General features: G+C 38.9%; 1 protein-coding gene across 1 annotated transcript; it reads right to left on the reverse strand.

Annotated features, from left to right (window-relative positions):
• Positions 1-7,349: 7,349 nt before the first annotated feature.
• wnt2ba (wingless-type MMTV integration site family, member 2Ba) lies at positions 7,350-17,422 on the reverse strand. Its single transcript, XM_084127706.1, has 5 exons — positions 16,950-17,422; positions 13,023-13,243; positions 9,718-9,995; positions 9,335-9,599; positions 7,350-8,382 (listed from the first exon to the last, which is right to left on the reverse strand). The coding sequence occupies exons 1-5, from the start codon at positions 17,102-17,104 to the stop codon at positions 8,153-8,155; spliced, it is 1,149 nt and encodes a 382-aa protein (XP_083983832.1). The 5' UTR covers positions 17,105-17,422; the 3' UTR covers positions 7,350-8,152.
• Between the last annotated feature and the right edge of the window lie 222 nt (positions 17,423-17,644).

Consider the following 17,644-nt stretch of genomic DNA (forward strand, 5'->3'; position numbering starts at 1 on the left):
ATTAAGAAATTACAGTCACAGATTTTTTTCAGAATTTAATATTGTACAATAAAACTTTAGACCCATCCAATGATTTGTTGGAAAATGAAGCTGTTTTTTTAAGTGCTCAACCAAAACGAATGAAAATGTTTGGCTGAAAACATTTCTTGTTAAAGGCACAATATGTAACTTTTTTGCTTTAAAAATAGCAAAAATCACTATATCTATGTTATATATATTTTTTAGTTGTTTACTTACATTATCCCGACTGTTTCCAACAACTTTCAAACCAAGAGAAATTTTAATTTAATTCGAAGACACGGCACGTTTCTTTATTTCCGTTTTGTCGCAGTCAATGGCGTCATATCCGCGTTGTCCCTGGTTTCCGCTTGTACTGCCATGGCAACCAGAGCTATGAACTAGAGCCCTCTGATAGTAACCAAGGCGACAGACGTGGACAACTGTGTAGTTCGCAATGTCTATCTGCACGCTGTTGTTGTTTCGTTCAAACATTATGGACCATGGCAAGCAGACTTTGGATAAAAAAGGAGAACTAAAACGAGAATCAATATCAGCGCTGTGTTTTCGAGATGCCGCTCCACGTCCGAGACTTCGACCGCTCCTACATGTACTTTATTAAACAGGTGAGCACATTTACATAAAACTAATCAATGTTATATAGTTCAACAATGATAAAATGTTAGAATATGATCTGTATGTTATTCTCATGTTGATCTAGTTTACTGCTAGTCTCATACAGACAGACTAACACATACATTTCAACACATTCAAATGCAGTTTAGTGTGCTAATGTAATGTTAGACCAAGTGAAACAGCGCTGCGTTACCTCACAAGTTTAATTTGTCTAATAAACTGACCTGTGAGTAGTAATTCTGCACTCGCTTGTAGTTCGGTAGAATGAAATGTCCATATTCCTTTTATATCCGCGGGACTCGCGTCGCTTGTGGAGCTGATAGCTGTCTCTTAGCAATCCCGAACTGCTTCATATCACAGTCATGATAAAAACATTGATGTATTCAGTCATCCATAAACATTATTAGATCGGTCGGCTTGACGTTGACGACAAGATCCATAGTTCTTAGCAAATGTTGCGTCATCAAACTACGCCTTTGTTATTGTAAATAGGTTAGCGACCCCTAGTGGAGAAAAAATTCCATACTGTACGTTTAAGCATTAAAGAATTGGGTGAACATAAATGTTCATGGTATTTCTGTAAGTTATATAGGATAGTTGTAGGCAATAAAAGATTGAACAATTTTAAATATGCAAAATTTACAAAAACAAGAAGAGAAATAGAATAGGTGGCTTAAATGGCAGCAAATAGGGTTGTACAGGTGGGTCTGGATTTGGTCAGGTGCAAATGGTGAACTGTTACAGTTTCTCAGTGTCATTATTCAGGTGTAAATTATTATCCAGACCACTGCTGAAGTAGCAGCTAACAGTTTTGTCACGTTATATTTGAGCCTTAATCTCCATAGATTGAAGGGCAAGAAGTTCCTCTGATGTGCGAGGATTATTTATGGGTGCTTGGCTAACTGTTATTTCCATGTTTCCATATGCCACTTTGAGTTTTGTAAATAGTGTCTTTTCAGATTGTTTTTTCCCTTCTGTATATGTAGCTACTGTAAATAGTCAACATCACTAAGTGGGGTTTACCAACCTGTAAATAAACACGCTTCTCCGTCGGTTCCTGTCCCGCTCTGAGCGCTTCCACCTCGTCTGATGTGGGGAACGGAGTCTTCTATACCAGGATTCATAATTTTCGTAATTAATATTTTCTCAATTTGGAATGGAATACTAGCATAATACTTGTACAGTATACACTTAATATGACATGAGCATATGAAACAATAATTATAATGCAGTTGTGATATACTTTTTCATTATTTTTTTGTCATTTACAAAGTTTCTTAAAGTCATATGTATAGTATTATACCTATGATGGCTGCTAAAGTTACAAAGCATTGTTCAAAATTCTTTCCCAGGTTTCGGTCCAGTGTCTTTAAAGCACAGCTATGATCTCAACATATTTGGCATGGACATGGATGTTCACAGCTACATATGAGACGAAAGCATGGTGTCTGATCATCAAACGTCCCGCCACCACCTGTTTTCTTTGGCAGTCGCCCAACGGTCAGACGGGGTTGTGCAGGGTCAAGAATAAAGCTTCATAAGGTACTGAATGTAGAATAGAAAAGAGCCACAAAGACTGGCAGTGTGACGCACGGCCACTGTAGACCTCATCCCACACAGGAGAATGCTTATTCAGTCATATATTTGGAAACAAATGCTGCTTAAAGAAGGTAACGTCTCAGGAAAACATCCTGGCGAATGCCTGTGACGGATGAGAATATGTTTCGCTTGATACCATCACAGGCACGTTTATTGTGTGCTGACAGAGCTGGTGCCCTACAGCTGGATTAAGTACATTTGGCGCTCTCCAGGGGTCTGGATTTGTTCAGGTTGGCAGTTTACTGCAGGCTTAAGCCACAGAGTGTAACAAAACCTAGTGACAACCAAGCAAATAATATTTACAGCAAATACTGTCCCATGAGATCCTATACAAATGTTTGCATTGTTAATTTAAAGCTGTGTGTATTACAACGTATCATGCCACTCTTAGAAATGGATCTTGCCTTAGGATTAAGGGTTTGGTTAATGCCTTATAAAGCACTAAGTAGTAAACTAAACCATGTAACTCATCCCACACTATTTGGGTGATGGACTTGACTGATACCTCAAATTATGTGGTGTGTTGAATTGATTGCAAATTCGTATGAATTTGTACAATCTCATTTGTACATTTTCATATGATCTGCTCATGCCCCACTGGTGGTAAGGTTTAGGGGTGGGATCAGTGCCGGTCTCGAGTACCACGGTGGAGCTCCGGGAGGATAAAAGGAGTGAAGACAGTGAAAGATGAGAGAGGAAACGCTTATGTTGTGTTTTATTATGTTTATATGCAGCAGTCCATGAGGGGCTGCCGCTTTACTTTAGTTTTGTTTGTTTACTTTTGGATTCAAATTTATGTTTAATGTTTGCCGATTCCTGTCTCTTCCTTCCCTGAACACAAACCTTGCTACAGTTTTTTTTTTGTATGATTCAAACTGTACAAATTAGCTGAGCCGTAGTTAACTGACAAGCTGAGCCATATCGCATTAAATATCGCTGGCGTACCATTTCAACAAAGTGTAAAATAGTTTGGATGATACATTTTCTCATGAGATCAGGTTAGCCTTATCTATGGACTAGGATATTATACATATGGGTGGGCCAGTAAGCAATCACCTAGCAACTGCATAGCAACACCCTGACAACCACCCACAGCAACCTAGTATACACAAGGTGTTCTTGTTGCTATGTGGGCGTAGGTGTGGTCAGAATGGGTGACAGACCGTTGTAATGTGGTTGCTAAGGTGTTTTGGGTAGTTGCTAGATCGTTGCTATCTCGTTGTTAAAGTGTTCTAGGTGGTTGCTAGAATACTGCTATTTGGTTCCTGCAATTGCATAGCAACGTATCAACCTATACACACACACAGAGATTCTGATAGGGTGTTCTGGGTGGATGCTAGAACATTACTATGATGTTGGTTGTCAGAGCATTACTATGTGGTTGCATTGTTATACTGTTGCTAAGGTGTTCTGGGTGGTTGCTAGTATTGCTATTTGGTTGCTAGGATTTTCTGGGTTGTTGCTAAGGTGTTGCTCCCACATCTCTTCATGGATCTCACCATAGATATGTATACATAGATGCCACATACACGCCAGCCATCTTGGAACTGTCAGCGTGTTATGTATTAACTCAATATTACAGGGTTTTAAACTATGGTAGTCTCGCGTAGCCAGACCTTCAGACTGACAGCAGAAGGTCTGGACTCCATCACAGCTTTTCTTGGCCAAGGTCCGAGTTTGACTGACATGTGACGCAACCAATCACAGTTTGTTATATTCAACGTCATGTTTTGGGGCGTGCCAATATAATGTCGATGTCCCTACAATAACAGATACCTTCATCATGTTGTTATGTGTTAGTTAAGCAAAATCATCTGCTGAAGTCTATTGCAGATATAGATATTCATACATGCGCCTAACTATGGTTGCAGACGCACAGTCAATTTGCTCTCGAATTTTCACAGACCGGGTTTGACCGTTCCATTATGGCGGACGACTAGCGCATAGCGCTAAGAGGAATCTATATATCTATGGATCTCACTCCTCCTTACATCTTTAAACAAAAATGAAAGCCTTTGGTGCTCCCCACAGGAGTGCTGCTGTGCCTCTGTTTTGCATTGAAAGTTTTAGAAGAGCTACATTCTTGCCAGCTGACTCACAAGATAAGAGTTTTTATGTGTTAATCCCAAGCCGGCAGCCTGGTAAACTCCATCTGACAGCAAGCGTGCTAACGCTCACACCCACTCGCTTCTGGGAGCCAAGCCACACTCGTCCCTAAAGGTCACGTATATATAACGCTTATCTCCCCTATAAATCTGCCCTCAAGACCAAACACTTGCTCTGGATCTGTGGACTAAAGCCTACAGTGGGAAGTTCACAGTACCCAATGCAGCATTCCTGTATGAGCAAGGGTATTTGTAGGGATGCGTTTAAGTCGTGGTTTAAAGTACAATTTCAGTATTTTATGTGTATTTTAAATATTTTCTAATATTTATATATTTATATTTTGCTTGTGATAAACCCATCACTTTTATGCTAAGAGCTTATGGATGGTAGCCAGGGCGTTGCTATATATTTGCTAAGGTGTTCCGAGTGTGTTGCTAGGTTACAGCATACAGTTTCTAGGATGTTTTGGGTGGTTGCCAGGGCATTTCTATGGAGTTCCCAAGGTGTTCTGAAGGGTTTTCACTGTGTGTTGCTATGTGGTTGCGGTCACCTAAAGAATCTACTTAATGCCACATTCAGTATTGTTTGCCATGTGATGTGAACATTTTAATAAAAATAGTTTACAAAAGTAATAGCACACCTCTCCTCAACACATTTTCATGATTTAAGGCAACATTCAGGTCCGCAGCTCAAAAGGTTATGCGCTGAAGTGTAACATTTAGGGTCATGGAGTTTGAAAAACTCATTCTTAATAATTGCATGCCTTTGCCTATATCAGTTCATTGAATTTTTAAGCGTCATTTGAACCTTACCCTGTACCCTAATATGAAAGTTTTAAAGGATATAATTGTTCAAGTTTTTTCAACTTTGAAACAGCTGGTTTGTTTTCAGCATAACAAGATCGTTATCTTGGACAATTGACTGAAAGTGAATGCAGTTGTAAGGACCACACACATATTGGGCTCTGAGGACATGGTCATGTGACTCGATGAATATACACAAAGTCCTCTCCAAAGAACAAAAAGTTGTGAATGCTATTTTAGCTTTCAGCGCCTTGACTCTATCAATATGTCCTTGTACGGATTAGTGCGCTAATTAAAATGTTAGCCGATTCTGTTTAGGAACATGCATAAATTTCAACACTAACCACATAGTGGTTACACACTGCCAAGGGGGTAATTTTACAATGTTCAAAAGTAAACATACTCTGACATGTTTTCCACAAGTCTTTCTCAACACAGAAGATTTTCTGGCAAAGACAAGGTGTGAGGTGGAACTGTTGAACAACGGAAAACATAATCAGACTAGCTGTGGGAAATTTCTGACATTCCACAATTGGAAAAATGTATCTTTGGATGCAATGCTGAAAATGAAGTAACAATAGAGAGCTATTGGCTCACTTTGAGACTTCAATCTTGATATAAGAATTACAGAGCCAAAAACAAATCTGAGCAGCTCTGGCTTACAACATGACACCAATTAGAATGGCTTGAGATCAGAATCACTTCTGTGCAGGATCCAAAATTAACACTCGCTGAATGCCAAAAATCAGTAAACAATGGCTTTGGCCAGTTAATAAAGCTAAAAAAGTTAGTTTTTTTAGGAACTGCAACATTATACATGGTTTAATTCAAGCAGTGAGAATGATCATCTGAATTTTTATTATATAAATGATGTTTGGAATTCTAATCAATGACATATCAGTCTGTCTATTAATGTTGGAAAGTTAAAATAATTGTATTGTGAAGGTAAAGTTAATTTCATTATTCATTATTTAGGTTAATTAAAGGGGTGATGAACTGAGAAATCAAATTTTCCTTGAGCTTTTGACATATAAGAGGTCATCATACTATAAGAATATCCTGTAAGTTTCAGAACTGAAAACGTCCTTGTTAGTCCAATAAAAGCTTTTATTGACACCAGGCAAAGCGAACGACAAAGTGGGGATCTATGACATCAAAGGGTATCAAACACCGCCTCTGCAGAAGAAGATCAACGCCTACTTCAACACTGCCTGTTTAGCCCCGCCCACCGATTTGCGCATTACATGAAACTCATTATAATATGCAAAACTGTTATCCAATCATAGCAGTGGGTGTTTACTTCCAAGTCTTCAATGCGGCACGCCCATAAAAACCGAGCGTTTCAGGAGCTAGGCTCAAAACCAGGGTAGAAAATAGCCTATTACTTATTCATTTTGATGTTTTTGAATGTAAAAACCAGTCAACCAAAGTTGACCTCAGACATCAATATAAAAAAATTAAAAAAGCCAGTTCATGACCCCTTTAAATAATTAAATATTTGTTTAAAAATATATGCATACTTTTTTTTTCCATTTTTAAAAAAAAAGAATTTTGTGGCAATTTTATATATAATGGCCACAAAAAAAAAGAACACTTTGTATAGCAACGGCTTTCCATTTTGGTCTCTTTCGCCAATGACATTTTGTACAATGACAAAATAAGCTTGCATGGCCTTTACCTGACAAAGTTTCAGGTTGCTTTAGATTAATGGGGCCATCATTTTGGACACGCATTACCGACCAGCATGACAACCCGAGCGCTTCATTCACTCATCCATCTTAACAGCAAATTTAGAAACAACCGTGTTGTCAAACCAAGGTGCTTCATTCAGACCAACAAAATAAATGGCGAAGAATGCGAGTCATGCTAACCTAACTATTTTTACTGCCGTCTTATTTTAGCAATGATTTGGCATTTAGTGTGGGTTTTACATGAGGACATAAGTATGAAGCAAGCAGTAATACATTCAGAGTGGCCATTTGGCTTCAGTCATTTTTCAAAGTAGCTATTATTTCATGCACAGAACATCTTGAAGGTATCTTGTTTAGTTGCTACTGACTGCCTCAACCTAAACTAAAAGTATTTTCAAAGACTTGATGCTTGAAGCATTGCAAACTCTGATTACAAAAACTTTCATTCTCAGATACTAATCTAGCCATCAGATTTGAGTGTACAATTTCATATGTTGTGTGCATCATGAACAGTTTATAGTCTGATGGTTTGGACTTTTTATTTCAATAAACATCACATTTCAATGAGAAATCCATCAGGGAAAATATTGATTTGATCGTAGATAAGTTCATCGGAACCAAACCAAACAAAAATGCTCATATTTGAAGGGATGTTTAAGTGCTTAGGTATTAAAAAAGATAACTAGAAATGAAATATATTTCTCTGATATACAATGACAATGGTATATGTGTCATGATGATACATTGATCATTGATCTTATGATCTTTCGTGCACAAGTTGAGTATTAAAATCATGGTCCATGAAGTAAATTAAGGGTTACTCTGTTATCACTGTTTAACAATATTTTTTACAGCGCCCTTCAAAGTATCATTTTGGACAATTAAATGGAATTATTCTTGGCGTGAAATGCGATTTATTGCTATGTTCTTTAGGAAGCTTGATGTTGTGTACATTGTTCTTTCCCTAAAACTGCATTATTGCATTTATCACAGCTGTCCAAAAACATAATTCGATGTATATAGGCACACATTATTGTTTGAAAATAGTGAAAGAATTGTGTCCTGATCACAGTTCGTTCAATAAAACACCAGACAATGCCCATTGTATAATTTCCCATGACACCCACCGTCTACCAGTGCCCCAGACTGGCCTGTGATCACTGCGCTTGCATCATTGAAGGCGAATAAAGTTCAGGGTTCTGCAAGTGGAGATCAGAGCGTTATAGTCATAAACTACGCATCCTGCAATGCATTGGCCCACTTTAAAAACCTGAGAACAGAAAAGCACCAGTAGCTGCTGATTGGTTACGATCACGGCAGTCAAGTCAAATCGAGCCAGTCGGGTTTCTTATGTGGTTTACAGGTGTGGACGTCCACAGTTTCCTCACAGTCCCTGCACTCGACAGCGCAGCACCATTTGAACTTGCACTCGCATTTGGTCACACGTTTTACACGGGTGGTGTCGTACCCGCGGCCGCAGCACATGACCTCGCAGCCGTCCATGCCTCTGGAAGACTTGTTGCACACCCGTCCTGCTGTGCCCAGAGAGCCTGAAATATAAATGCAAGTGTTTTCAGTTACAGTAGTAAAATTATTCCATTGTGAGTCAATAGGCCAAACGTGTTTTCTGAGATCAGGACCTTTACAGAAATGTACCATGTTTTTTTTGCCATGCGCTATTTTCAAGTCTAGGTCACATTCCGCCCCAAAACCAAAAAAAGAAACAAATTATAATAAAACAAAAAATCGAACCGTTATTTATATTTAATAAAAGCATGCAAAATCAAGCATATTTTAGGACCTATTTTAAGACTTATTTCACATTAAGACTTTACGTTTATTGGAACTGAGAAATAAAAATCATTAAAATATTGGACTTTTTGGATTTTTATAATTGTCTTTATTCTGGTAGTTCTCATTAGATTGCCATTACTATAATAATTTTTAATCAATTTAAATGATTACTGTATAGCAGAAAAAATACTTAAATGCAATAATTTGCATGTAAATGAGTGTAACAGTTAGAATTGAATGTATTTTTTTTCCATTGCAGTATTACAAATTGGAGAAATGTGCTTAATACTGTAACAATGCAAAATCTAAATAGTCCTTAAATAAGTTAAATTTTCTTTAAAATGCAAAATATAATTTCAGATTTTTGTTTTTTGACTTTGTGGTGAAATATGACTCTTTTTTGTAAATTTTGGCCAGTTAATGTCCTTGCACACCGAGTCCGAAATTTTCATATGCGTTTTGAGTGGCTCCGAATTGTCAAAACACCTCTCAAAATGCTTGCTACGGATGCAAAAAAACGAAGAAAATCAAACCCGATCCGAATTTTTTTTTTATGACCGACAAAAGTTTCTGAGGCAGTGTGTAAACAGTATTGACACAACGTGAAGTTATATTTATTTTTTTATGTGTGAAAATTTCGGATGAGAATTTTGGACTCGGTGTGCAAGGACCTTTACAAACAAAAACACTCAGCTCTTTGTTGCTTACCCGCCGATCGGTCCATTAGGCAATAGTCTGGAGAGTTCTCAACGTACACTAGATCGTTTTTGGTTGTTCTCTTGTATTCTCGGTCTGCAACCATGAAGCCTGTACCATCCTGGTTCATCATGACCTCCACAGCAGTATTGTACTTCTTTCTCAAGTAGTCTCCTGTTCGCCGGAAATCAGTCATAGCCAACCAGCATGTCCTGAGAGCACATGACCCACTGACTCCATGACACTTGCATTCAGTCTTCATAAAACGCTTGACTGCCTAGAGAAAACAAAACTCAGCCCATGACCTATGAACCACTCCATAACCCAGATTAAACAGTTAAAAGTTTTTATAATTAGCTAGCTGATTCCCCCCATTTGAGAATCTTGACACTTACCATTCTCCCACAGCGGTTGTTGTGCAGATTCATCAGTGCTCTGGCATCTTTGACCATCCTCTCTCTGGCATCCACAAAAGCTTTGGCAAACTTGATACCGTAGTTAATGTTGTCGCTACAGCCGCCCCAGTCGAAGTCCCCTTCTTCATCGCTGGCTCGGCCTCTCCTGTGTGTGTCGCAGCCGCAGATCTTCAGCTCTCCTTGACTGCATGCCCTGGTGATGGCATAAACTACGCCCGCAGAGGATATTGCATAAACAAATGCTGCTTCACGGCTACCTGATGGAGGAGAAACATTTTCATATTAGCATGTTAAAAATGTGGTACAGTTCTGTGCTTTATGTTTAGTGTATAATTTCAGTGCCAAATGGGTTATGCACACTGTCTCATGTTGACTTCAGGGTGCTTTCACACTGGCAGTTTAGTTTGAAACGGGTCACGGTTCGCATGAAAAATTGTTAATGTGAAAGCTGTCATGTGGACACATGAGTGCACCGGGTAATGAACGTAAGAGGTGATCGGAGTTAGTTTGCACTGGAACTGTGGCGTGATTTGCATGAATGTGAAAGCAACTTGCACTTGGGTGCGCACTTGTTCAGGAAGTAAAGCAACCTGTGCATGTGTTTTAGTCGAGAATGATATCATTAATTCAACAAAACACATGTAGGGGATGACAGTGGTGATGATTTACCTTGGAGACACATGAGAGTGAGCATGTGTAACCAGTCCTACTCCACCTGCTCCAAGCAGGACTCGAACTCTGGCATGGGAGGCGGGAGCGATAACGCTAAGGACGCTAAAGACCACAGCCGCTAGCGCACCTCTTAAGCTCAGGGGAGTGAGGTTTACATGCACAGCTCTTACTGGCCTACGTCCGTTACACATGCAGTGTCATTAGAGCAGCAAATGAGTGGCTCGCAATCCGCTGTCTCCTCAAAAATTCAGTTTGCAAGCAGCAGAAAGCCACCTTCATGTGATGCACATACTCCGCTGCGCGTCGGACGGTTCACGCCTCGCCGTCGTCCATTAAAACCTGATAATGGACACCTCGTCGGGCATTAACCCTTATGTAATGAGTGAGTATAGGAACGAGTGAGAGTTAACAGATGAAATAAGTAAAAATTTGACATTTATTAATACAGTCGAACTATACTTCACAGTGGTGAATCCTAAAACAAGCTATAAGCTGCACTGGCATAGCAATACAAGTTTTTCTTACAGGATTTTTGTTAAAACTGTGGTGGGTGGACCTTGGTCCTTCTAGGGTGGTTTGGTGGCATGCCCCCCCGTGAGAAAATTTTGTGCATTTTAATGTTAAATTCATCAATCTGGTGCACTTTGAGAGTTCAAAATTAAAAGCTCCAACCCATATTCAGTGTGCAAATTAAACAAAGAAAAATTCAAACCTCTTTTAGTTACAGTGTCTATTTACATTACACCTACTACATAATAATAGTTATAATATTAATCCAATGACAGTAATTGCCATATTTTGTAAAACAAATGCACTAAAAAATAAAGGAAACTTTCATAATTAGTTTTGTACCAATTTCTATACTTGAAAGAGATAAGCACATGATCTTTTATTTTGACGCAAACTGCATCAAGCTTTTATTTTGGCGGAAAACATGGTTTACAAACGCCTCTCATTAGATTTCTAGTGAATTGCGGTAATCGTCAACTATGCAGATGTGGAAATAATCTGTAACTGGGTAATGGGTTCCTACACTCATGACATAGCCTAAGTGTTTTGAAAGTAGTTCTGCTTACCGCAGGCTCTACACCTTCTCATCTCTCTCCTGATCCTCATCACTATCATCATCATCACAGGAGCTGATGAAGGGCAGAAAACATATATTTTGACACATAAAGCGTCTGCTTTAAGGGCCTGGTTCTATTTTTTCACGCTATTTCTCTGCACATTCCTTGCGTTTCTTCTCCATCTCGTTGACTATTTTGACAGATACACACTGACACTGCTGCACGCTCGCTCACTCGTTTAAAGTTGTGATTGGGCCAGCCAAGTGTCAATCAAGAAAAGAACCAATGGGCCGCTGATCTACGTGTTTCATGGGCTGGTCTGTCAGAAAAAGAAAAAAAACTAACACTGACTTTTTTGGACCAATGCATTACACCGGCACAAACCCAGCGCCGCCAATTAAGCAAAACAAAACCAAACGAATGGGCCGCCGATGTACAAATTTTATGGGCCGTAAAAAAAAAAAATAATAATAATTATGTATATGAGTATGAGATGTATCGGCCCGAAAAGCACGTCGGCCCACCGGGAAAATGCCCGGTATGCCCAATGGCCAGTCCAGCCATGCTTTCTGTCATGCGCTGTGCATGTTTTTGATGATGAAAGATGAATGCAAATGCACCAGGGTTCAATAGAATCAAGTGAGTGTGAAACCAGACAATCACACTCAGACCACAGCAAACGTCCCCAATGTGAAAGACCCCTTTATGCCAACCTACGAATGGCTTACTTGTTAGAAAGTGTTTTAACATTAAAAAAGTAACTTTTCAGTAGTTTTAAAAGAGACAAGCAAGCTGATGAGGTGTAATGCTCTTAATATGATGTTAAATCCACTGTGCTTTTGTTATATCAACTCTCTAACATCATCTCTAGATTTAAGCTCCTTGGCTGAACTAAGTGCGGGAGGCCACCCTACAGCTTTCTAACATTCGACTGATTCAAGCTGACACTCCTTCACCTTTAGTTTCTTTGGTCGATTGCACTCATAGCCTTGAGGTGTGTTTTTTTGCCAAAGTAGCGCAAAATGACCCCTATTTTGCTCATTTTCCTCCTCCAGCTCACGCACCGAGCCAGAACAGAGGGTGATATGTCAAAAAGAGCAGCTTTGTCTGTCTGCCAGAGTCATCTGCACAAATATTTACATCTCCTATTACTGTTTATACATCAGCCTGTAGAGAACCCCCTCCGACTAGCCACTTGTATTTGGAGAACATCCACTCTCTCTCAGACTTTCGCCTATTCTTGTGGAGACCTTTTTGTCCCTACCAGCATGTAAAGCTGTAATGCATTTACTGTACCAAATAGTGCTAGGCGGTATACCGGCTAGCTCTTTATGCAAAATATGCTTTCTTATATCTTTCTTTTGATTTTGGTGTGGCTCTGACATGTTCATGACAGGTTGGGTGAGATTCACCCCTGCACACAGCTTTATTTGAACTAACAGTTTGATACTTTATGAAATATGAGGTTTTTAAATATGATACAGGGTTGCATAGTTCATGTCTTATTACTATATGATGATGATGAAGTGTAGCATAAATACTGACTGCGCAACATGACACGGCCGAACACGGTGTGGTCTCGCTCCAGCGTGCTGCAGTTCCAGCGATGGTGTCGGAACTGGTGCTGGCATTCTCGGATCCACTCTTTGGCTCCCTCTCCGATGGATTGCATGAGGTCTGGGTGTCTTTGGCAGAGTTGCCTCTGTTTGTTCACCAGCCCTGGAATGTTGTCGCATATGACCCGTGCACCTAATGCACCAATGTACCTGCAGAAACAAACAGATACATTGTTGACTAAGCATGAATAATTGTAGTTTTCCATTGCAGTAGTTGGCAGTCTTGTGATAAGAAATAATCTTGTAATGCATAATTTAATCCATCCCACTTGAACATCAGAAAATGACTTGGTCTTCTCTTCTGGGTCATCTTTATTGGAGACCAAACCTTCAAAGTTCATGTTAGCCACTAGTTTGGCACACTTTTGTTTTATTTGTTTTTATGTTAGCCACACTTTAATACACGGTTCTTTGGAATGCTTGATTATCACTTGTCAATCATTCAGCGGTCAAATATTTTTGCGTAAAGACCACTAAATTGAATAACTGTCTGTTTTCCCAGGCAACAATTTCCTGTTGTACTAGTTTCTTCTCACATAATTTCAACTTAAATCAATATTTCATGCCCATTTATTTGTGATAATGATACCCCTATGATATTTTACTGTCAGCAAAAATGTTTTCCTCAAGGAGTCTTAAAGAGATAGTTCACCTAAAATAAACTTCCAGGCCAATCTCATGATAAAACGTAACTATTACAAGGTGGGCATTGTTTAATGAATGTTTACGAAGTGATTAGTACAAGTGTAAGATTTTTTTTTTTTTTTTTTAGCGTATGAATGGTCTACCTCTAATCTAAACCGTCAATGAGGACGACATGAGATTGTATGAATTCATATGAATTAGCTTCCAATTCACCAAAATGTAAAATAGTTAAGAATTGCCATGCTAAAATTCTATCATCACATACTCAACCCTCATGTCGTTCCAAACCTGTATGACTTTCTTTCTACTGTGGAACACAAAAGATGATGTAAAAAAAAAAAAAAAAAATCTCAGGCAAAGAAAGTCAATGTTTTTGTTCCATAGAATAAAGAAGTCATACAGGTTTGGAATAACATGAAGGTGAGTAAATCTTTTTTGGATAAACTATCCCTTAAAGGACTATTTCTTACTCCATAATTTAGAACGTTCCAGCATGTCCTATTTCCTATTGTTCTGTGTTGAAAAAATGCAAAAGATTTGCCATTCTGGTATTGATATTTGTGTTGCAGGTGTAGCATTTTCCTATCCTACACTTTCTGTTGAAGCGCAGCACACAGACACCTTCAGCGAAGTTTACGCTGTGCTCACGCACCCTTGTCTCCTTCCCGGATCTCGTTCTCCAGTCAGTCGTGTCTGGGTTTGTGTGACAGCACTCCGTACGAACCTACTGAACAATTTCCACTCCTCTTATGGCTGTCCCTGTCCCTATCGCTCTCCCTCTCTCTCTCTCTCTCTCTCTCTCTCTCTCTCTCTCTCATACTGACATACTAGTGCAAACATAAGACCCAATGAGAGACTTATTCCTCTCGCTATAGCATCCATGGGAGGGCCTGGTATTGCCGGCTTTGCACGGTTGCCCTGTTGATCCTTGACACACAGAAACACAGTCTCGCTCTGCCTCTCTGTTCCAGAACACTTATCAGCTGCATGCGGCCGGGATTGGGAAAGGCTGCTGCACGTGAGCCAGAAAACCGCTACGCGTGAATTGATTGCAACGATGACAACAATCCCCATAACTATATAAATTACCATAGGAACTGAGAGATATTTATCACCACTGACTCACATGGATTTGGGCATGCCGCCATGGCTGTCTTGCGGACTCATGCCGTCGAATCCCCGCTGCCTTATTGAGGGCAAAAGGGGCCATACGTATAGTTATTTCAACAGAGATTGTACAAATGATAACCCTCCTTTTCCCATTCATGAAATACTGTATTATTGTCTTATCGTGTGCGTTTGAGAGAAACCGAGCATTCATTTTTAATTGAAAGTATCAAAAAATAGCGTGGACTGAGATTATGTTGTTTACTCAGCTGTGGGGCACTAGGCAGTGTGCTGACTATGTTGATATTGCTACCTCTGAGACGTGATGGGGAACTTTTGAATGCTGCAATTAGACGTTTTTAAAGGCGAAGTCTGCCATTGTGTCATCATGTCTGCTGTTATACAATGAAGAAATGGAGATGAAAAGCAATAACTTCTGAACCAAGTCACTTCAGATCTATATCACCCCTAGCAAGTGTTTATATGGTGTGTTAGCAGCACACAAGTAGGTCTGCTGATCCAGCCAAGACCTGTTATAGTCTGTAATGTGTTGATCAATGTCAGGTTAAGACATCAGACTCCTCTGTCTTTACTAACAATCGCTCTGAAAAATGATTAAACACAGTACTGTGTGCATTTCTACCAGGCATCGAGAGCTAATTTTCTCTCTTCTTTCTTGGTCTCAATTTATCTGACTTTTTCACTAATATTAGTATGATACCTTTTTACTATTTTTTTATTTTTTTAATTTTTAGAACTTTTCATTTGTCATTAAATATACCTAACTATAACTGTACATCACTCTTCCTTCATTGTTAAGCTATGGACTATGAATGTAATTGGTCTAGACTGAAGAAGAAGAAGAAAAACAACACACACACACACACACACACTTTTGTTTGGTTAACTATCTTTGTGGGGACTCTCAATAGACGTAATGGTTTTATACTGTACAAACTGTATATTCTATCCTCTTACACTAATCCTACCCATCACAGAAAACTTTCTGCACTTCTACATTTTCAAAAAAACTCATTCTGTATGATTTATAAGCTTGTTTCCTCATGGGCATCTCAATTTAGGTCCCCACGGTGACACGAGTCCCCATGAGTCTATGCGCATTCAGGATGAAGTCCCCACCGGGATAGAAAAACATGTACACACACACAAATATGAATGCTTTTATATGCTTTTTACATTATTTTAAAGTCAATTTAGACTGTAATTTAATTAATTAACTTAGACTGAATATAAATGTATATTTATGTTCCCTGAAAAACAGGTTTTATTAGTACAAAATTTCTTTATTATTATTATTATCATTATTTTGACATGGTTTAATTTTTTGGAACTATAAATAACTTTTAATCTCAAAATCCTAAAGAAATGCTAATTGTATTTCTTGTACTTTTCTAGGTGATGAAACTTGTAACTTTCTGCTGGGTGGATCATAAAACTGAAAAATCACAAAATCACGTTGAACGTGAGTCATATCTATGGAAAGAACTTGAGTTGGAATATTAATTAGAATGGCAGGAAGAGGAATTTACTGAACTGCAATGCAAAGAAATGTAACCCAGTTAATGCATTCTGGGAAATGACGTGTTCTTCCACCCTGATATACAAAAGTGAATGTATTAGGCTACATATGATGATCAGCTAAATACAAATAATAATAAAAAAGTTTTCGATAAATTTCGATAAACTTTGCTTTTCTAGTTAAAAATTAGTCATATGCATTTCTTTGAATTTCTCTTCATTTAAATTACACTTTTACTTCCTCATACTAATCTATTAATTTCCATGATAATTTGGAGACATTCCTGATGTGATCAATCGAGATCCTACCGGATAAACTGAAATTCCTTTTTTTTTGTGTTTTAATTAACGATTCTTGTTTTGATTGTTCCCAAATTGTTACACAAATTCAGTGAGTGTACTTTTAGGATTAGGTAAATTACAGTGAACAACCTAATACTAGCTACTTAACTGACAGCAACAGTTCTATTAGTTTTATTTTAGGTCTTTAAAATGTTAGATTTCGAAAAGAAAATGAACCAGTGCCACTTTGTGCCACTTTAAATAAATAATTAGAAACACCTACCACCAAGACGAGTCCACACTGGGAGTAAACATGAGCAGCATTAGGATAAAGAGCCGGTAAATCCGGTGAGCGCTGCCGCTCGGTTCACGGCGTGACAGAAATCCGTTACGCGCGCGCTGTCTGTCCCTGCGTCCAAGTCCATCAAACTCTCGCATGTTGTACACGGGCAGTTTGTAAGGGAAAAATAAAAAATTTAAACAATATCCAAAAAAGAAAACGAAATGTCACAGGTTCATTACGGCTCTTGAGATACTGTATTCATCATAATTAAAAATAATGTGGTTAATATCGATAAAGGTACTGTGAATGAAAAAAGAAATATCCGACCATATAAAATATGCATTAGTATCCAAGTGAGTTCCTTTCACTCGAGCAGCAGGAGGAATCTGAAAATGTCTATGTTAAAATAGTTATCACGGTTCCTAATTGCGTCCGGACCGGTCCATTGGTTGAGGTACAGTAGGCTATCTGTCCCGCAGAATCAGATTCAGAGGGATATCTCTGGTTGGTGGGGGTGTCATTGGCTGGCGCTCATTGGCTGGAATCAGCACGAGGAGACGAGATGAATGAGCGCGCGTCAACACACATTTCCTGATGCTGTCACAGATAACAGCCGCGCTTTTCAACACACTGTCAGACGCTGAGGCGTTACTCTCACAACTTACAAAGAAGTAAACTATCGTTTTTGGACTCTG

The sequence above is a fragment of the Abramis brama genome (genome assembly GCF_963993115.1).
Source record: "Abramis brama genome assembly, chromosome: 11".
NCBI classification, from domain to species: Eukaryota; Metazoa; Chordata; class Actinopteri; order Cypriniformes; family Leuciscidae; genus Abramis; species Abramis brama.